The following is a 22,766-nucleotide window of genomic DNA, read 5'->3' on the forward strand; positions in this document are numbered from 1 at the left end:
ATCACTCTTTCCCTTACTGAAACACTTCATTTGGATTCCAATACATCATACTCTCTATCCTGATTTTCCTGCCTTACTTACCCATTCCTTTTGGTCTTCGTTCTCCCCTTCTCCCCTACCTCTTAATCTTGCAGAGTCTAGGGCTTAGTCCTGGGACCTCTTTTATATCTACACTCAGTTCCCTTGGTGAGTTCATCTAGTCTCATGGCTTCAAATACCAAATAAATGCAATTGATTTCCAAATTCCTATCTCCAGCCCAAACTTTTGAACTCCACATTCCTATACCAATTGCTTAATTGACATCTCTATTAGGATGTCTATTATTAGACATCTCAAAACTTAGTACAGTCATTCCTCGGTATCCGCAGGGGACTGGTTTCAGGAACCCCGCCCCACAAGGATACTGAAATCCAAGGATGCTCAAATCCCTTATATACAATAAAATGGCATATATTTGCATATAACCTATGCACTCCCTCCTGTATACAGGCATACCTCAGAGATGTTGCTGGTTCGGTTCCAAACCACCACAATAAAGCAAGTTACGTGGCTTTTTTTGCATATAAAGGTTATGTTTATACTATACTGTAGTCTATTAAATGTGTAATAGCATTATGTCTAACAAAACAATGTACGTACCTTAATTTAAAAATACTTTACTGCTAAAAAATGTTAATCATCATCTGAGCCTTCAGCAAGTCATAGCCTTTTTGCAATAGTAACATCAAAGGTCACTGATCACATATCGTAACAAATATAACAGTAATGAAAAAGTTTGAAATATTACGAAATGTGACACAAGAGACATTAAGTGATCAAGTGCTGCTGGAAAAATGGCACCAATAGGCTTGCTCAAAGCAGGGTTGCCACAAACCTTCAATCTGTAAAAAATGTAATATCTGCAAAGTGCAATGCCTATACTTTAAATCATCTCTAAATTACTTATAATACTGAATAATGTAAATGCTATGTAAATAATTATAAATACAATGTAAATGTTATGTAAACAGCTGCCAGTGCAAGGCAAATTAATATTGTTTTTTGGAACTTTCTGGAACTTCTTCCCCCCGAATATTTTTGATCCATGGTTGGTTGAATCCATGGATGCAGAACCTGCCCATATGGTGGCCTGAATGCATGCCCAAAACTGAACTCCTGGTCTACCCTTGGAAACTGTGCCACCTGGGGTAGTCCCCATCTCAGCTAATGGCAACTCGATCCTACCAGCTGCCAGATAAAAACTTTTCCTCATAATCTACATTCAATCTATCAGGAAATCCCAATGGTTCTACCTTCAAATATATATCCCCAAACTATTTCTCCCCACATGTACAGCTACTAACCTGGTCCAAACCATGAGCATCTCTCCTGAATGACTGAAACAGTCTTCTAATTGATCTCCCTGTTACTGCACTTACCACCCTATAGTCTATTCTCAAAACTGTAGCCAGACTGATGCTTTTAATATGTGTCAGATCATGTGACTCTTTTGCTCAATGGTTCCCCACTTCACTCAGAGAAAACCAATCTCCTTACGAAGGCCTAGAAGCCTTATGTGATCTGGTCTATTACTTCCAATCTTATCTCTTACCACTCTCCCTTTCTGCACTTTTCATTCCAGCCACACTGGCCTCCTTGTTATTCATCACGGAGGCCAGACACATTCCTGCCTTAGCAAAAAGCCCTTTGCACTTTACTGGTCCCTCTACCTGAAACACTCTCTCTCAGATTTCCTCATGGCTTGCTTCCTTACCTTCTTCAAACCTTTATTCGGATGTCTCCTCATTAAGGCATACTCTGACCAGCTTATTTAAACATGCAATCCTCCCCCTCCAATCCTCCTCCTTCTCCTTTTCCTGTTCTATTATTTTCATAGCATTTACTACCCTCTAACACACTATATTATTTACTAATTTATTGCGTTTACTGTCTGTGGTAGGCAGAAAAATGGCCTCTCCAAAGATATATTCACTTTCTAATATCCAGGACCTGTGAATATTACCTGTATGACAGCAGATATGATAAAAAATTAAGGATCTTGGGAGAAGGCACTTATCCTGAATTATCTAGGTGGGTTCTAAATGTCATCACAGTATCCTTGTAAGAGGGACACAGAAGGAGATATGAAACAGATACAGAGAGAAGAAAGTAATATGAGGACAGAGGCAGAAACTGGAGTGATGCGGCCATAAGCCCAGGAATGTCAAGGCAGCCTCTGGTAACTGGAAACAAACAGATTCACCCCCAGAGGGAGTGTGGCTCTGCCAACACCTTGATGTCAACACACTTGTGGCCTCTTGAGCTGTGAGAGAATAACTTCGCTTATTTTGTTCATTGCTTTCGCTTAGCTCCTAAAATAGTGCCGTCATATGGCGGACACTTGATAAATATTTGTTCAGTGAATGAATGAATGAAATATCCTCAGTCAAATACCACCATCTGATTATAAAAAGTCAATATCCTGCCTTTATTCAGACAAAACCATAACTGTTTCTATGGGTACACATATTAGGTAATATAAAAGCACAGGAAAAGCTTAGAAAGTTATACACAAAACTCTCAAAAGGGGAAGAACAAAACAGATATTTTTATAAAAAGAAGAATATATTCATGTAATGGTTGTATAATTAAAAACTAAAATTTTTTAGTTTTCTGATTTTTCAAAAAACATCATTCCATTCTCAATATACTTTTAATAACAAGATCTCTCTTCCCTATAAATTAAAAAAATAATGTTAAATGTTAATTTCTACTTGTATGAGAGATTTATGTTAGACTACCAATAAAGGGAAAAATAAGGCATTCCTGAATCTGAAGTAGGCAATGAAGCTGACATTTAATTTTTTTTAATGGAAAAAACTACTAAAATGTGGCAAATGTTAAGAGTGTCATATAAATAATAAAAAAGAACATGGACAACCTCTCTTCACTGAACGCTACACCATTTACTTGGAGACTAAGAAAAACTGTTTCAGAGAGAAAAGTTGAAAACTAGAGAAAGCAAAAAATCTGCAGCTTTGAATGACTTATATACAAAAGAAATAATGAAGAAAAAATATCTCCAATGAAATGGGAACATTTTTCTACTAAGGAAAGTAACTTTACCTGCAGCATGTAGTTGATCTGCCAAATCGTACAACAATTTAAAGTTCTCTCCACTCTTCAAACCCCGACCTCATTTAAAAAGATGAAGAAAAAAAAATTGAGCAAATATAAACTCCATTCCATAAAAATTTTGAACTTCGTATACATGAGTGAATCTTCATATTACACAACTGCTATCTCCTCTATAAAGCCTTTCCTGAGTTCTCCAATGATACTCCTGTACTTCTCTTATAAAGCATTCAACACTACTGTAATTAACTAACTGGTTAACTAATGGTATAATCAGTCTTTAAAATCAGTCTTCCCCACTAGAAGAAAAACTCTTTCAATACGAGATCCTTACCTATCTTGGTCACTGCTATATTTAACAATACTTAGCTGAACAACTGAAAGAAGTTATTATTTTCATGGAAGTCATTCCACTAGACTTTCAACTCCTTAAGAGCAAGAACAATCTGCCTTTTCCTCTTTGTTTCTTCAGCACTTTGCAATGGGCCTGGCAGAGAACATATACCCGATAAACATTTCTTAAAAAAATAAGTGAATAAACTAGTCAGATATACCTTTTTTTAAATATTAAATTATTTCTTCTCAATGCCACTTGCAATAGGAGGCTGTTTGGAAGCTTAATTATTTCATTTGATGTCTAGTTTGGGAAGATTTTTAAATCACAGCAGTTATTTTTTTTAAAAGCCAGCAGGCTATAAAATGTGGGTCTTTTTGTTTGTTTCTTGGTCTTTTTTTTTTTTTTTTTTAAGTAAGAAACATGACATACAAAAAGAAGCAAGTCTTGTGCAATATTAACAGCTTCGATACTAAATGCGAAAAAACTTTCAAAGAGTTATCCATAGAGACCTGGACTGCACTGGAGGTCTTTCAAAGTAGAGTGAAGGGTGGGAATCATACAACACAGCCCTGAGACTCCAACCAGTTCTTTCTGTGATTTCAGAAGTCAACCATACTCTTCTGAATAACACAGAAGTCAGTCAAAAAGACAAAGCTATGGAGTTGAGATTTGTACCATGCTCCCCCTGGTGCCAATGACACAGATTTGCAACAGAAAGTCCAAACTGTGTATTAAACTCATGATTTCATTTTCCTAATCGGTAAAATGGGACTAATACTCGCAACTTACATACTTCTTACATTTGAAAAAACACTTGTGCTCCTCTAAAATGAGTACTAATAAAAGCAAAGTATTTTAAGTTTACATCATTTTTTAAAATTAATAAATTACAATATTCCACTTACCACCAGATACCACCACTTTGGCGCCTGTTAGCTCTGGTCGATCGCTTTTTGTTAATTTCTGGTCAATCCATTCTGATATCCCCACTGGGGAAGCACTTGATGCTACATATATTGATACATATAACAAAACACAGAGCATGAGTTCAAGTTCCACAGTAAAAAATAATTTTTTAAGAGAAATACACAAAGAATTAATTCCAGGAAATTTAACTTTGTTAGTTACTGTGAATTTTTTATGCCACTAATTTCACTCTCTCTGATTTTATGAAAGACAACTAGATTCCAGCCTTCACCTCATTAGCTGTATGACTTTTGAGAAGTCATTTAACTCTGAGTCTAGCTATAAAACTGGAATAAGCCTCTCTCTATGGGGTTCAATAAGATACTGTATATGTTAAAGTATAACACCTTCCGTAAGTTTACTATTATTACATTATTCCATTATACTGAATCTCTATTATAACAGGCAACAGTGAGAGGGGAGTAAAAAATCTTTACATCAACATAACGGATTAATCTTAATGCACCCCCCTCTCTCCTACCCCTTTGATGTACACCAAAGCAAATATCCGAGGACCGAAAATGATATAAATAGTTCTTATTTTTGTATAAACTTGGGAATAACATTTAGATTGAGCTCTCAAACGCTCTGCATTAGAAATTTAACTAGAAGCCTTCTCTTACTCTAATATAATCTCTGAGCTAAAAAATAAAAAACTGAAATAAATACAAACAAATAAAAATGAACACTCACCCTCTTCTGAGCTGGCACTACCTCCACTTGTTGCTGCAGCTTCAAAAGATGTTCCCCGGACAGAAAACACCTTCACTTTCTCATCACACTTCACTGTACATAAAGCATTTCCTGAAATACACATTTATTTTTTAAAAACCACCATGAAAGGCAAAAAACCTCCAAATATTCCTTTCAGGTTCAGAATTTACTTCACAAAGAGAAGGAAGAAATAACTGTAGACCAGTTACTTGTTTTCTACCTTTACTAAGTATAGGATAAAAGACTTTAACACTGAAGAAGCATCTCAGTGGCTCTCTGTATAACCTTGGATGTCTTTAAAAATAGAACAAGTGCTGAACTGCGAGGAAGAAACAAACTGGAAAAGGCAGTCACACTAATCAGGTACACTCTTCCTAAAAGAAATATAAACAAAAGCTTCCTTCTCCAAAAACAACATAATCAGTAACTCAACAACATGAGCTGCAACAACTTAATAGGAAGGAAGCTACTATGCCTTGCTAAGAGAGGAAAATAAGTGAAAACATGATCAGGCATAAAGGACAGGAAGTGTGATGCATCAAGACTTTTAAAGGATTTGAAACATTTCTTATGGATTAGCAATCACATTAAGAGTGACCTAAACTATGACCAAATATTTCCCTTTAAACACTACTAACAACGAAAGATCTGATTTGAGAATTGCCCATTTATACTGAAACACACAACTTCGATCAGAAAGAACAGAGTTCACTGCCTCCTCCAGCCCCACTAGAGACCAGCGTGCTTAGCAAAAGATCAACTAAAGAGATACCAAAATGAATATCATAATGCAGACGGAAATGAAGTAGAAGCAGCAAAGAAGACTGAAAATACTACTTTACAATGAAGATGTTAAAAAAAAAAAGAAGGGCTTCCCTGGTGGCGCAGTGGTTGAGAATCTGCCTGCCAATGCAGAGGACACAGGTTCGAGCCCTGGTCTGGGAAGATCCCACATGCCGCGGAGCAACTGGGCCCCTGAGCCTGCGCATCTGGAGCCTGTGCTCCGCAAGAAGAGAGGCCGCGATAGTGAGAGGCCCGCACACCGCGATGAAGAGAGGCCCCCGCTTGCCACAACTAGAGAAAGCCCTCGTACAGAAACGAAGACCCAACACAGCCATAAATAAATAAAATAAAAATTTAAAAAAAAAAAAGGATTCTTTCATATACAAATAATATTGTGCTTAAAAAAAAAATACTACTTTAAAAAAATAGAAAATTTTCTTTTCCAGGTGCCACTTACAAAATATACTAAATAGTAAATCTACTTTTTATTGATCACTGGAAAAATCTCACTCTGTACACTGAATGATCAGGAAGGAAAGAAGTGTGTTCCACATTTACCAGAGAGAATGTCATGTCATGGTCCAGCGGCAATTCTAAGACTAAGATTTTCCTCAGAAATCTTTAAGATGGTCCATATTTCAAAATCCTATCTTCAAGATTAATCTCTGCTTTTAAAGTTTTCAAAAATTTAACATACTGATTAATTATTTTCATTGGGTACTTACCTGCATAAATGGTTCTCACAAATGTGTCAGGTGATTTGATTGCAATGATGTCAGAAATAGGGGCAACATCAAGTTTGGCTGCTATTCTGGGCAAAAGGTTCTAAACGCAAAATAAGTAGTGAGTTACACACATACATGCTGATGGATGGCTATAAAGTATCAGCAATAACATTCTCTAAATGGAAATTCTGTAGAAATTTTAACTTGAATATTTTATATTTCACATGCATCTTTAGACATACCACAATTTCAAGCACAACTTTTTGGATAGTCTTTGAGCATAAGTTAAGAGTCAACGATTACTCTAACTACATTAAGAGTTTTATAGCGATAAACTACCTTAACTCAGTAGGCTGAGTTATGAGATACGATACTTGCTTTAATGATCATCATTTACGAAGTATGACAGTTATAGACTACTGAATTTAGATAATATAGAAAAATATTTAGAGTAGTAGTAAAATTCTCAAATACTGAGAAAGAACATACTTGTATATGTTTATTTAATGTACATGAAAGAAAAAATTTCAAAGCAGACATTTTCACCTTTTTAAAAAGTGATGCTGTGGGCTTCCCTGGTGGCGCAGTGGTTGAGAGTCTGCCTGCCAATGCAGGGGACACGGGCTCGAGCCCTGGTCTGGGAAGATCCCACATGCCGTGGAGCAACTGGGCCCGCGAGCCACAACTACTGAGCCTGCGCGTCTGGAGCCTGTGCTCCGCAACAACAGAGGCCGCGATAGTGAGCAGCCCGCGCACCGCGATGAAGAGTGGCCCCCGCTTGCCAAAACTAGAGAAAGCCCTCGCACAGAAATGAAGACCGAACACAGCATAAATAAATAAATAAATAAATTTATAAAGTTCCTACCAAAATTCTAAAAAAAAAAAAACAAAAAAAAGTGAGGTTGCATTTAAAAAGATCAAAACTAACTTAAGTGACCATCAATAGGGGATAGGTTTATAAATTATAGTTCATCCATATAATTTTAAAAAATGAGAAAAGTAAAGCACAATGCCTCTCTCTCTCTCTCTCTCTATATATATATATACACACACATATATATCTGAAAAATTAATGTATGTGCTTTTCCTTGTATATGCATATAACATCTCTGGAATAGATACATGTGGTAACTTTGCTCCCACTAGCAGGGACCACTGGGCAAGCCACAGTATTACCAGGCCTTAGTTACTTCACCTCACAGTGAGAGGAAGAGAATCTCTATGCTTCTAGTCTAAATTTCTCTGACTCTCAGGCTCTAAAACAGAATCAGTTAGTGAAGAATGCATATCCATGCTTTCTAGACTCAGAGGTTCTCTTAGATGATGACACCATCTAAGTGTAATTTTAAAAGTGAAGTGTTGCTTTTATCACATAAATAGAAAAGGTGAATTCTACACTACTTTCTACAGAGAGCTTACTCCATGGCATCTCCTAAACTCAGTACATGATACCACCTCTAGCAGGCAAACTTTCATTATGACAGTACTCAAGTTCCTCTCCTCACTCCATCCCCAAACCTCTGTTCCTCTAAGAATTCTCTCAGGATTATCCTCTAATCACTCCTTTATTCTTCATCCTCTCGCATGCATGTACAATTATACTATTTAATTGCCACTAACGTGTATTTTGATTTAAAATAATTTTTAATATACATACTATATGACCCTCAACTAAATTGATAAAGCACCCTGAGAACAGAGGTTGTGTGTCTTCTGCTTCTTGTGTCTCTGCCTCGTATCTAATAAACAGTTCTACATAAATCGATGCTCACAAGTGTTGAAAGCCTGAATCAAATTTCCTCCTGTTGCATCTGAAAATCTATAAAGATTTTCTAATTTTCAGTCTATTGCTACCTATGTTATATAGTAATCCCCTTTCAACCATGATAAAAGAGCTACTGAAAAGTACCGTAGTTTATAAATCCACAATTAGAAAAAATTAAGATTTCATAGGAAATAAAGGGCTTGGGAAAATAATTAAAATTCCATTAAACATAGCTCTAACTTGATAAATAAGAGGTTTAGAAGACACCTGCTTTTAAAATAAACCAAATTTGTCAGCATTTAAAGCCTACTTCAGTAAGTAACTCTTTTCCTGAGCCACGTTCTTTAAATTGTTCAGGAAATACTGCTGGAATATTGTTACCTGGCTGAGCAGATTCTCTTACAAATTTTATGATATGCAGACTGTGCTTCTTTTTAAAGTTTTAGAACTTTCTAAACTTGAAATTTAATATCTTTTGTACTTCTATTATACCTTGTTTTATTTTAGCACTTCTTGAAAAAAAATTTACCACAGTACTTAAAGGCACATGTTTTTCCAGGTCCGATCTTCTGTCTGAATGTCCTGAGAGGATGGATGGTAAACAGATCTATTTCTACACTATCCAACAGGCTCAACCACATGGTTTCAGGGAAGGAGAGGCAATAACTAACAGAGTGTTCTTTTGATGCACAAAAAGATGACAGATTTTTAAATTCTAGCATACTAGTACAAAGGTGTGGTATCTTGAAAACACAATTGGTGAAGAACTCTTATACAGCCAATTGTTTAGCTTCATCTGATGGACTCTTCCTCATTCCAAATCCATTCAGAGGCTGCAGCACCAGCTACTATTATGTGACCTTTGTTCTCAAAACTCCCATATGTCACAACATAGCAATCAAGGCTAGAGTATTAAAATTTAGCTAATCAGATACAACAAACACCCTTTCTTGGTTTAACAATCTTTGAGGTAAACTGTCATCACAGAAACTCAGACTTAGGAAATTGTTTAAATCATCCAACACAGAACCAAACTCTCAGAGATGGAATGGTCCATAAAGATCTTTTAGTTCAATGCTCATCTACAACAACCCAAAGTACAGTAGCTGGATGTCAAGCCTCTGACTTAATCATTTCCAAGGGAAGTGAAACCTGCCATAGAAAAAACCCATTCCATTTTAACATTTCTAGTTGGTAGATCATAGACATCACTTGGCCAAACCGCATCATTTTACATATCAGAAAACAGATTTCAGGAGTCATATATCATATATATAGAACCATCTTACTTAGCAATTACTAAACCCCACACAAAAATGGGAAAACTTATGATAGTCTGCAATGTGACAACCTAATTGTTGTCACGTTGTTATTAGTAAAAGAACAATTATTCATTAAACTCATGTACTTACATTGTAGATTACAAATTCTGTTATTGCCTAGAAATTCTACTAATCTTAAAAGAAAAAATTTAATGAATTCAAAGTGATAATTCTGAGGTTAAAAACAAACTGGAGCAATTCACATGGGTGACAGTGCTAGATCCCTACACGTTTGCAGTGATCCACGTCTAGAAGCAGTATTGCACTACAGATAAATATTCACAAACACTATTCATTTTGCAAGAAAAGAGATCGATGTATTGGGAACTCACTGCTATTACCACTCGACATGGTCAGCTGATGAAAGAGCTTATATCTTATTCCCCAAACTCGTATCTAAAAATCAATTACAATTGTGAATGTAAAAGGAAAAAAAGTCAAATCAAGACAACTCAAAGAAGAAATTTAAATGACTGATAACTATATGAAAAGATATTTGATCTCACTATCAATCAGAGAAATGCAAAATTGTTAAAGATATAATTTTTCACACATCAGATTGGGGGGAAATGTTAAAATGTACAATATCAAGTGTTGGCAAGCTATGCAACTGGTGGAGTGCAAACTGAGGCATCCTTTCATGAGAGCAATTTAGCAATATACATCAAAATTTTAAAAGCACATAGTCTTGACCCAGCTATTTCACTTCTAGAACTCTGTTCTAAATAAATACCAGCCCATGTATACAAAGGTATATACAAGGACGTTTCTTCACAGCAAAGTTTATAAATACAAAAAATTAGAAACAACTTAACTGCCCATCCTTGGCTAACTATGAAATATTATGCAGCCATTTAAAAAATGAGACAGACACATTATGAGCAAATATTTTCAAGATATACTCTTAAGTGAAAACCACCAGTCACAAAACAATTCATGCTATACTATCCCATTCTAGAAGTAAAAAAAAAAAAAAAAAATTGTACATTTATTATAATTTGAAAATCCATAGGAAAAGGCTTAAAAGAATGTACAACTGTTAACACCAGTACTTTGGAAGAGGGAAGAGAGTTGGGAATAAGAAAGGGGAACTGTGATACCTTGCTCTGCATACTGCTTTACTGTATGCATCTTTCATAATAAGAATGTATTTGTGTACAACTTAATTTACCATCTTTAAAAGTAAAAATAAAAACTACAAGCTGCAGCTTATTAAGAATGGGATAAAAGAAAAGGGAGCTAGAATAATACCCATGGTCACAGGGAGAGCAAGAAAGACCCACTGACAAATTCCTTCTCTTGGGCTCCCCCTACATTCCCCCTCCCTTTTTTTTTAACCTTCATGCAGACCACGACCCATTTCATAGCACATTCTTTCTTCAGACATATCACAATGCACATGATCAGATTACACCTTTCTCTACCCTAAGGATGCCTTCAGCCACCACACAGCCCTTCCCAAATCCCACAAGTAGATAAATTTGGTCTTTCTAAATATTCATCAGTCACCCAAACAAAGCCATCTCTTATGATGGGTTACTAATACAAATGACATTCACACAGTGAGACAGTTCAACATTGTTTTTAAAGAAAAATGATTTTTTTTTTTTAAATAGAGTTTTCTCCATAACAAAATCTGAAAATCTGGAAGTGGCATTCTAATAAATTATGACAAAATCTTGAAAGAACAGAGTTGTCTCTGACAAAATGGAAAGCCTGGAGATAGCATTTTCACAGAAATTATAACAAAATCTTGAAAGAATAAATTTTAGCAAAACTATCACATTAATTCTGAAAGCCAGGATTAGGTATCTAAACAAAGTCTGTTGTACATTTTCAGCACAATGAAATCTAACGCTTCCAAGTAGTGACATCAGATTCCACAGTCTCAATCTTCTCACCTTTCCAAAGGCAGATGCTCCAGCACAGATGTGTGTGTAATTAAACTGCTTCTGAGTTGCCAAAATCAATGGTGTCAGTTCCTCTGAGAATTAAACACATTTGATAAACACATTTCATAGTATTTTATTTATTTCATAAATTCATAAACTTATTTATTTCCACTGGAAAAACTCACCTGGAAGGAGGCCTTTGTACACATCATGCTGAGCCACCAGAACTTTCGCTACACCTGCTACTTTGCAGAGATCTTGTGCCACCTATGAATAAAAGAGTTTTTAATTATCCATCTAACAGAAAAATACCGATAGAGCCACCACTACAATTATCAATAGAGCATAAAATCTTACTGGCCAACTGCAAAAACTGTTCTTATGGGAAAAAGGACTACTTGGGAATAAAAAAATTATTTAACAAAGAAAATCTTAAGCCAATTGATCTTACTGTCTACTGACCTTAAACAAAAATTCCTGCCTTGAAAAAGAGAAGTACTAATTGATAAACCAAAATCAACACAGCTGTCTACTCAAATTTAGTTGTACATTGTGCTCTTTCCTTTCACTCAGTGCAAATGTAAATCCATCATTTTAGAAATGGTGAAAATGAAGCAACAGTTAGATTCTTTCTCTCACAATAACAACACAGCCAATACACTTCAGACTCAGAGTTCCTAGAGCGAAAGAACAGGAGTTAACCACACTGGTATACAGACTACTGCACTTTATCTGGCAATAATAACTTCTGCTGATTCTAAAATCAGTGAGTGAATCTGGGCAATAAAGAAAATCTTATATAACAGTCCACTGTGAACTACTGAGTGTTCCTACTCACTGACATATATTTATCTATGATGAAGCAAAATATTTTGTATTTGAAATCCTCATTTCTTCTGTTTAGAATCAGGATGGGGTTCTGGGAAAGCTTTTTGACCACTCAGACTTCCTGTATACAGAAGGCAATTAGAATTCCTTCTTTTAAATCTCTTTAATTACAGCATAACTGGTTTCTGCTTTAGGAGAAACATGGTAATCATATTATGGTCTACTGTCTTCTTGTTTACCTCCATGCTGATTCACTGAGGAGTAGGCATAAAATGCTGTGCCTCCTGTCGCCTCCCTTGATGGAGTGTAACATTGCAACAATATTCACTGAAGAAAGAATGCAGTGCAAAAGCACCTCTTCTGAATCAAGTGTTCACTGGAAGACAATCTTGTACTATCAAAACCATCTTTTTTTTTTTTTTTAAAAACCAGCAAAAACTTCAGGCACTACACAGAAGAATCACTTGCTGTTTATGATAGCTACAGAAAACAATATAAAACTGAAATATGCCTAGGCTATTAACAGAGTCTCTATATACAGGTACTGATTGTTTTTCTTTAAGATTAAATGTGACACGACAATAAAACTGTAACTGAAGAAAAGATGATTTGTTTTGATTTTTCTCAAAATAATGTAAATAAAATAGCATCAAATATTTTTTAAGTCATATTAGAATAATTATTTAAAATCGCAGCAAAATAAATAATCAAATCCAGAACTAGTACATCTGAAAGTAGGGCAACCAAAAGAATAGGTTAGCTGTATCATCATACATTGTGGTTAATAACTATACAAGATTCAACAGCTGTTAGCAGGATTTTGGTAAAGAAATCCACATAACCCCAAACCTGCTTGAATACATTCTTTTAAGATACCAATTTCACGTAAGAAATTGGACAGAAGCAACACTAACATTCTGAACCTGCATTATATCACATGCTCTGCAACAATGCCATTTAAGAAAAAATAAATCCTCTAAAAAGAAAAAGAAACATTAGGGATTTCTATTAGGGATTTCTTCCTCTGAGGTCCAAGCCCCCAGCTATACAATTTGCAACTCCTGTATAGTGAGAGGGAACAGGCGGCTCAAGCTGGGTAAGCTTAATTGAAGCACAATTTCAACTACACTACAGCCCAGAGGTACAGACTCTGCAAACCACATTAGAGCTCCTTTCCAGGGGGTTAGTTTACAAAGCTGTCACTGTCTTATTTCAACAACAACCAAAATGAAGAACATCTTTTGGTAGCAGCTATTGTTTAGAAAGCATAATACTTACATTTGAATTCTTACACCAGTTAAAAATTAACACCCATGATACTTTTCCCAGATTTACCACTTACAGGAATTAAAAGCAATTAGCAAGCATATTCATCAATACAAAAAAGGGATCGGCTATTAACCTCTAAGGGGACTCAAATATTATCACTCTACTTGGTACCTGATGGTACATGATGGTGCCAGTGGAACTAAATTAAGTATTCTACCTCATTTCAAAAGATAAAATGCCTGGTGAGCAAACCTTTTAGTTCCTTTTTTCACACGTAGTAACGGTTGTGACATTCAGCATTTAATGAGGATCAGAGACCAGTTTGGGTTACAGTCCTCAGCATAATTCTCTGTCTCCATCTTTCCCTGTCTCTTGATGGAGATTATATTTGCTATGGTTGACCTTAAAAATTTCTCACCTTGTCACATTTGGTTCCAGCTACTAAACAGGAGACTTCACCTCCAAGACGTTTGGCTGCAGTGATGGTGTTTAATGTAATGGGTGCTAGGGTATCATGTGCATGCTCAGCTATTACCAGGGTACTCTGAAATCGTAGCAATGAGGCCTAAAAAGAGAAAGAAAAAAAGGAAAAGAATGTTGTAATACAAACTTTATTTTTACTCTAATTGGTAAGCATGTGTGCTTTAAAGAAAACTGTATGCAATATTCAGTTTTATAAATGTATTTATAAAATACTTGCTCAGTAGCAAAAATTTGGGCTGTGTCTATCACTCTATTACTGATAGTCTTACCTAATAAAAACAGAAAATACAAATTAGTATTCTACTGTTAGAAAAAAATTTTTTTTATTTCCAAGCAACTTTCCCACTAACCTATGTTCAACAACAAACTGATAAATATATCTAAATTTAAAATCCTTAGAACACATTAACTATCAAACTAGGAATCAACTACTACCAATTACATTCACTTGCAGCAATACTGCTAAACAGTACAGTATACCTAGAAATAATGATTATGAAATCAATTACTAAAGTTCTGTTGCTTCAGGCAAAATGAATTTAATACCAAAATAACTGATAATGTAAATCTGCCTTTAAAATACAATACTACACAGCAATTTTGCTAAAGTTTCAATTGTTCAAATATGCTTCCAAATTCAAAAAAGAAGCTTTTGGACAGTATCTTGGAACCAACTAATATCCACCCATAGCTACTGTGGACTATCAAGAGACCACCAATAGTTCATGGTCATTTGAAATAATTTCAAACACCAGAAACACAAAGATGAACAAGAATGGTCCCTGCACTCAAAGTTTTCAAGGGAAATTAAGACTTGTTCACATACAATTATAAGACAGAATAGTTTTCAATTAATGAAGAGAGCCAAAATGTTGGCAGCTGCAGATCATGAAGCAGAGAATCAAGAGGAAGAATGGAAGGAAGTTTAGGTATTGTCATGTGAAAGGATAAGGAAGCACACCACAGGCATGAGGAAAGGAGAAAATTTTGGAACTATCCTTGTGGAAAATGGCAATGAGAAATGAGAAAAAGAGGCACTGATGATCAAATGTCATGGTTCTGTGGCTTTGAATTCAGCAATAATCTTCAGATCCGGAGTTGGAATGAACAAAGCAGAGTATAAAATGTACCCACAGCTGGAAATTTACAAAGAGGGTATGAATGAAGGGAAGCCAGGTACAGGACTACAATGCTGGTTGCACAACTAAATTGACAAAATACATATTTTTTTGTTTACTGTATTGTATATATCAATTGCTATATTCTTCACCTTTTTGTTAATATATGGGCATATCAGTTCAACTAGTTTCCATAATCATTTGGGTTATTAGTAATTTTTTATTATTATAAACAATGCAGAGACGAGCATCCTCATAGCCAAATCTCTGCACTTATCCTCAACAGATGAGCGTTCCTTTTAGCCCAGTAGGACCTTTTTGACTGAAACTTAGCCAGGTTACTCTACTTGCTCTGCTTCCACGGATGACTAAGTCAGATTCTGTGCAACCTTCAACAAAATAGGGGCCCTTCTTCCCCTAAGCCTCCTACTTCTACCACTGCAACCCTTTCCTTCTCCTCAGCCCTCTAAACCCCCTCTATCCTTGATGAACCTAATCCCAGAGCTGGGGGCCAGAGACTCCAAGGCAAGCCTTCAGGGGCAGAAATGCTTCCAGAGCCACAGAATGAGGATGGAAAGAGGAAGAGGACAGCACTGAAGAATATGCCAGAGGAAGGAATTGCTGCATTGTGTATCAGTGGATGACATTTCTTGTCTTTTTTTCCTCCCTTTCTGCTCAAAGGGAGCAAGAAAAGGGGAGAAAATTAGGCTTTTGTTTTTGCCAAATCAAGTCGCTGTTTGTATAACTTTTCCTTTTTTACGATAAAAAAAAAAATTGCCTTCTCACGAGATGTGAAATTCTTTATGGTTAAGGTTAGAAATCTTTATGCACTTCTTAAGATTCTCTTCTTATGACAAATTCCTAGGAGTGTTAGATCAAGAGATAGACACATTTTCAAGGCTTTTAATACTGATTGACGCAAACTGTTCTCCAGAAAAGTTGTAGCAATTCACAACAATTCACAATTCCTGGGATGGCATGAAAGTTCTCAGAAGACAAACACCATGCCTGTTCACTTTTGTATCCCCATAGTCTAGAACAATGTTTTTTCCAATATACATCTGTAGAATTATACGGTACTTGTTTTTTAATCAGAAGAGCACAATATCTTGTAAAGAACTTTGTAATTAGGACCCAATGGCATAATTTATGATTTAAATCACATTTCACAAGAATTGCCAGTAATAAACTATTTATTACCAATATATATCAGACACCATATTTTTGATTATGCTTCACACATCATTTGCCATAAAAATTACGAGCTTTTCATCACCATTTAAAGAATAAATCCAAGATTTGGTGGCAAAAGGCCCATATTTGCTATAAATTATAGTTCTAACATAAGATAAATTAGGTAGTGTCCTAAGGAATTGTCAAGCCTTTTAGAACTTCCAAGGGATCATTGCATATTCTTTCTAAAAGACTATTCAAAATTAAATTTATAAGAATAAACAACAAAAGAATATACATAAGAAACTACTCAGTCCGTCTATCTGATCAATCTTTACTAAGTACTACATATATCATAAGGCACTCCATATTACTTTATCAATTGACTCCTTTATAGTTTTTTTAATACTACGCTTTCTTCTAATTCAATGTTCCATCTTCTATTTCTCAGATACCACCTAAAGAGAAGCTGCAGCATCTAAACATGGTTATGTAGCTTAATTCAGCAATAACAGCTGTGTGTAGCCTACAGCAGAAGAAATTGGTCTGTGACCTTTAAAATGTTATTCCTCAATCCAGAGCCCAGTTTCTTCAACTTCAAATTGAAGGAGACAAACTAGATCAATGGTTTTCAAACTATACTCTATGCAGGGAGGCACCTCAGGAACCACCGCATAGAATAAAGTGAGAACCAGGCAGGTAGGGCTGCCAGAATGGTCCCCAGCTTTGCTTTAACCAAATTAACCAAGCTAATATTATAGAGCCCTGTACTAAGATAAAATTGTATTTAAAATTCAAGAAACCTCTATGATGTAGGTACCATTATTATCCTGACTTTACAGATGAGGGAACTGGAGCTTAGTGGCTACATAGCTAAGAAACAGAGCCAGGTTAAAGTCCAGGTAGTTGGACTCCAGATTTGGGGTTTTTAATTACCAGCTCTCATCAAAGCACCATCATTTTTAGCTGTTTTATATATGGGTCATTCCTGTAATATTTCACTTAGCAAATATTCTCTTGTTTTAAAAAAAATAGCACTGGTCAAAAAGAAACAAAAAGATGATATCAAAGGCCTCTTTTCCAGCTCTAAAAATTCTGTAACCCTAAAATCCAATTTTAAATAGAAGTGGTATAGAATATCACAAAAGATACAAAAAATACAGGTCCCATTACTGAAAAGGTTTTTAAATGAAGGTCATTTTATTATCTTATGACCCATTCATTGCATCTGTAGACTTTAGGGCCCTCTTTTTAATGGGGAAAAAAGGAGCCAAATCTTAAACATTTAAAGGTAACTATTGAAATCAGTAAGGTAGCTGCTCAGAAAAGAATCTCAATCTCTTCAAAACACTGCTACTTAAATTAAAATTAATTCATGCAGACCAGTGCCACCATAAATTCTTGGTCATCAACCTTATCTGGGCCCTCTGCCTGGCAATGTTACTGTGACATCCTTGTTGGCACTCTCACTCACTCTCCACAGCAACTATTTCCAATATCCCCTTCCGACGTTTTTCAAACTGCCAACACAGTCTGCTCCTTACTCTCAGAAGAAAGCCTCACTTCTTACTTCGCAATGAAAACTGAAGCCATCAGAAGAGAACTGCTTCCCCTTCCTGATATCCAACATAGAAATTCCCGCCCCTGCTCCATCACAGTAGAAGCTGCTGCAGGTCCTTCCTCCTGGATCTGATCCCTTCATCTGGACTCTGGATTCCATCCTCTCAAATCTAGTCAAACACTTCATTCTGTAATCACCTCTCAGTAACGTTTCCAACCTCTCCCACCTCTCCCTTTTCCTGGGCTCCTTCCCATCAACTTTAAAACATGTTTGAAGCTCTCCCAATTTTAATGAATCCCAAAATTAAAAATCCATTACCCCACCTTTCACTCCAGCTAATTCCTCATCTCCCATACACACCTCAACTACTGTATTTGTATCCTGGCTTCTGCACTCACCAAAATTACCAACAAATACTTTTCATGCTTACTTCTTCTCTCAAAATGTTTGAAATTACTGACTAGTCCATTCTTACTTCCATAGCTTAATTTATAATTTATCATCTATATAAAAACGACAGATATATAGACAGAGATAGAGGTATCAAATCTCTCTCCTAAGTGCTAGACCTATATAATTAGGTTACACCTGCATATCCAATTGCTTAACTTGTCTCATCAATCACTCACCAACTCAGCAAATCCAAATCTTAACTCATCTTTCCCTTGATCCTCCAGCCCCCTCCCATACTGCTTCTCTGGAGTTCTTCAGGGGATGCACCACTCCCTAACAAGTCGCCCAAACCATGATCTGCGAGTCATATCTGGGTTTTTTTCCTCAACTCTCACAGCCAATCAACCACTAAAGCTGTAACAATTCTTCCTTCTAAATATAGTATCTCCTAAGTCCAACTCACTTCTCTCCATCTTTAATTCCACTACCTAGTGCAGGCCATTAACCCTCTCTTATTACTCCAACTGACTCCCAAACCAACTTTGCTCCCCTCCAATCCATTTCTCTCAGTGATCTTTCAATGATACAAATCCAACATGTTATTCTCCTGCTCAAACAAGTCAATTGCTTCCTGCCTCCTTAGGATGTGGTAAACTAGACTCCTTAGATTGGCTTGCCAGGCATTTATTCTATGGCCTGATCTACCTCCCTAGCCATATGTCTTGAACTTGCCCTGCTCTCTCTGACCTTTAGCCTGTCCTCACATTGTTCCCTCTGCCTTACGGACCTCTTCCCTTATTACCAGATTAGCTTCCAGTTAATCACCCTTAGGTTTTCTGCTTAAATGCCAACCCCTCCAAGAAACTTTAGTACAGTGCTGTGGTAAAGAGTACAGGCTCTAGAGCTCCCCTGCCTGTTCTTGTTTTTTTGTTTTTGTTTTTAAATTTTCTGGCTGCACTGTGCGGCCTGCAGGATCTTAGTTCCCCAACCAGTGATAGATCCCGGGTCCCGGAAGTAAAAGTGCAGAGTCCGATCCACTGGACAGCCAGGGAATTCCTGCCTGGGTTTAAATCCCACCTCCACCATTACTTCTTGGTGCCTCAGTTCCCAGATCATAAAATGTAGATGATGATAACAACAGTAATAATCTCAGAGTTGTTGAGAGGATTAAATTAGTAATTGTAAAATAAAGCTCTTGGGATAGTTCCTGGAACATAATAAATGCTAAATAAACATTCGCATGAAAGCTTCCGTGGATCTCCTCCAACCGGTTAACTTTCCTAGCACCAACACAGTACCCTGAATCGACTTCATTACAGCACTTGACTACACACACCTGATTACTTTGTCTTCCCTTCTTGATTTTGAGTACAGAGGTCATGTCTGGTTTTCTTACCACTACAACCCCAGCTTCTACTTCAATGTCTAGCACAGAGTAGATGTCTAATAAATGAGTTGAACATTGCTTCTAAAAACTTCTTCATCAATAGGATAACAAGCCACAGACTGGAAGAAAATATTCGCAAAAAAAATATCTGATAAAGGACTGTTACCTAAAATACACAAAGAACTCTTAAAACTCAACAATAAGAAACTGATTTAAATATGGGCAAAAGTTCTGAATAGACACCTCACCAAAAAAAATATACAGACGGTAAATAAGCACACGTAAAGATGCTCTACATCATATGTCATTAGGGAACTGCAAATTAAAACAAGAATGAGATACCACTACACACCTATTAGAATGGTGAAAATCCAAAACACTGACAACACCAAATGTTGGTGAGGATATGAAGTAATGGGAACTCTGGTGTAAATTCAAAATGGTACAGCCACTTTGGAAGACAGTTTGGCGTTTTCTCATAAAACTAAACATACTCTTGCCATACAATCCAGCAGTCACACTCTTTGGCATTTATCCAAATGAGCTGAAAACTTACATCCACACAATGGGACTTCCCTGGTGGTCCAGCGGTTAAGACTCTGGACTTCCATTGTAGGGGGGCGGGTTCCATCCCTGGTCAGGGAACTAAGATCCCACATGCATGCCGCAACTAAAAGTTCTCATACCACAACTAAGGAGTCCGCAAGCCGCAACTAAGGAGCCTGCCTGCCGCAACTAAGGAGCCCTCAAGCCACAACTAAGGAGCCCTCGAGTTGCAACTAAGAAGCCCATCAGCCACAACTAAGGTCCAGTGCAACCTAATTAATTAAAAAAAAAAAGTCCTTCAGTAGGTGAATGGATAAACTGTGGTACCACTCAGCAAATGGAGTACTAGTCAATGCTCTAAAAAAAAAAAAAAAAAAAAAGAGCTATCAGACCATGAAAAGGCAAGAAGGAACTGTAAATGCATATTACTAAGTGAAAGAAGACAGTCTGAAAACGCTATATACTATATGGTTTGACCAATGTGACATGCTGGAAAGGAAGAGCTATGGAGACAGGAGAAAGATCAGTAGTCGCCAGAGGTTGGCAGGGAAAGGGCAGAGCACAGAGGATTTTAGGGCAATGAAACTATTCTGTATACTATTACAGTGGTTAGTTACCACTGTACATTTGTCAAAACCCACAGAATGTATAACACCAAGAGTGAACACTAACATAAACTATGGATTTTGGATGATAATGATGTGTCACTGTAGGTTCTTCAATTGTAACAAATGTACCACTCTGGTGCAGGACGTTGATAGTGAGGGAGGGAAGAAGGGGTAATAATATGGGAATGCTCTGTACTTTCTGCTCAATTTTGCTATGAACCTAAAACTGCTCCAAAAACTAAAGTCTACTTTAAAAAAATCTTCTGTTGCTTTAAAAACATCCTTTTAAACTTCTACTTTATACACTGAGCTATAAAAAAAACAATTTTAAGACTCTAGATTAGTTACTCCTCAAGGTTATTCATTTGAACCACAGAAAATGATGCGAATAACTGTTTTCTTGATTCTCCTGAGAATGAACATAGCTAGGACTATTCCAGATTCACAGGTAAGAAGTTATTTCATTACATACAGTGAATGCTTAAGGATTATAAATGTCTGTTGCCACCTTAAACTCATATCTTCCTTTTGTGTGTGTGGGTGTGCAAGAAGTTTACTGGGGAGTACCCCTGAGACCGACACTCAGGAGGCATCAGGAAATAGAACCGGGCAGCGCAAGAAGCCGAACTGCAATACCGCAGTGCAGTCACTACAAAGCTCTCGGCTGATCTCACAAGGAACCCCGGAACCAGGACGGCCCTTCAGGGTTGTCCAGAACTGAAGCAGGGGGGCCACAGACTTTGGGTGGTTTTTTGTTTTTTTTAAGAATAATCAAACTAACATGACTGATGCGTTCTTTTATTTCTAATTCAACCCTGGAAATAACGCCACGTTTTAAAAAAAAGCAAGATATGATCAAATAAGAAGACATACAATATGTACAGAATTAAAACAATGGTAAACAGGTGATTTAAGATAGCCAAAACTGGGCTTCCCTGGTGGCGCAGTGGTTGAGAGTCTGCCTGCCAATGCAGGGGGCACGGGTTCGAGCCCTGGTCTGGGAAGATCCCACATGCCGCGGAGCAACTAGGCCCGTGAGCCACAACTACTGAGCCTGCGCATCTGGAGCTTGTGCTCCGCAACAAGAGAGGCCACAACAGTGAGAGGCCCGCGCACCACGATGAAGAGTGGCCCCCACTTGCCGCAACTAGAGAAAGCCCTCGCACAGAAACGAAGACCCAACACAGCCATAAATAAATAAATAAATAAATAAATAAATAAAAATAAATAAATAAATAGCCAAAACTCAAAAATGAAGTGGCCTTTTAATCTAAAGAAAATCCTTCACCCTTACTATTACTTCATCAGCCAGTAACAACAGTGGTAAAGCACCTTAGTTTACAAAGTAATTTCACAGGTTTCTCTAGCCCCCTAACTAGATTAATCCTCTCCCCAATTACATATTCCCCAAACACCCTATACACCTTTCTGTCACAATGATCACACTTAAAATAATGTGTTCAATATTTGTCTCTCCCAGTCTGTTTGCACCACGTGGGCAGGGACTAGGTCTGTCTCATTCTCCACTGTGAACTCGGTATCTATCTTTGAGTGTGACACATAGTGGGCATTCAATGAATGTTTAGCGACTAACTGAAAAGTTTCCCCCCAAATGATCAAAAACTAAAAAAGCAACTGTTTTTCTCTCATTGATAACTTAATTATCTAAGCAGTTAATATGTGTATCTACCAAGAACAGTACACAAACTTGCTAAATCACTAAAGAAATACCCCATCATACTTTTAGAGAAAGTTATCTAGACTACTAACTAGACTGTTCC

At 36.8% G+C, this 22,766-nt stretch overlaps 1 protein-coding gene across 1 annotated transcript in view; it reads right to left on the reverse strand.

The window, feature by feature from the left end:
• Positions 1 to 22,766, reverse strand: part of ETFA (electron transfer flavoprotein subunit alpha) — an 85,818-nt gene that overhangs the window by 57,620 nt on the left and 5,432 nt on the right. Inside the window, exons 2-8 of the mRNA XM_059915430.1 lie at positions 14,135 to 14,281; positions 11,805 to 11,886; positions 11,629 to 11,711; positions 6,641 to 6,740; positions 5,112 to 5,222; positions 4,358 to 4,459; positions 3,107 to 3,175 (exon numbers count right to left, since the gene is read on the reverse strand). Coding sequence (XP_059771413.1) covers positions 3,107 to 3,175; positions 4,358 to 4,459; positions 5,112 to 5,222; positions 6,641 to 6,740; positions 11,629 to 11,711; positions 11,805 to 11,886; positions 14,135 to 14,281 — 694 coding nt within the window. The remainder of the gene's footprint in view (positions 1 to 3,106; positions 3,176 to 4,357; positions 4,460 to 5,111; positions 5,223 to 6,640; positions 6,741 to 11,628; positions 11,712 to 11,804; positions 11,887 to 14,134; positions 14,282 to 22,766) is intronic.

This window comes from Balaenoptera ricei, chromosome 2 (genome assembly GCF_028023285.1).
Source record: "Balaenoptera ricei isolate mBalRic1 chromosome 2, mBalRic1.hap2, whole genome shotgun sequence".
NCBI lineage: Eukaryota > Metazoa > Chordata > Mammalia > Artiodactyla > Balaenopteridae > Balaenoptera > Balaenoptera ricei.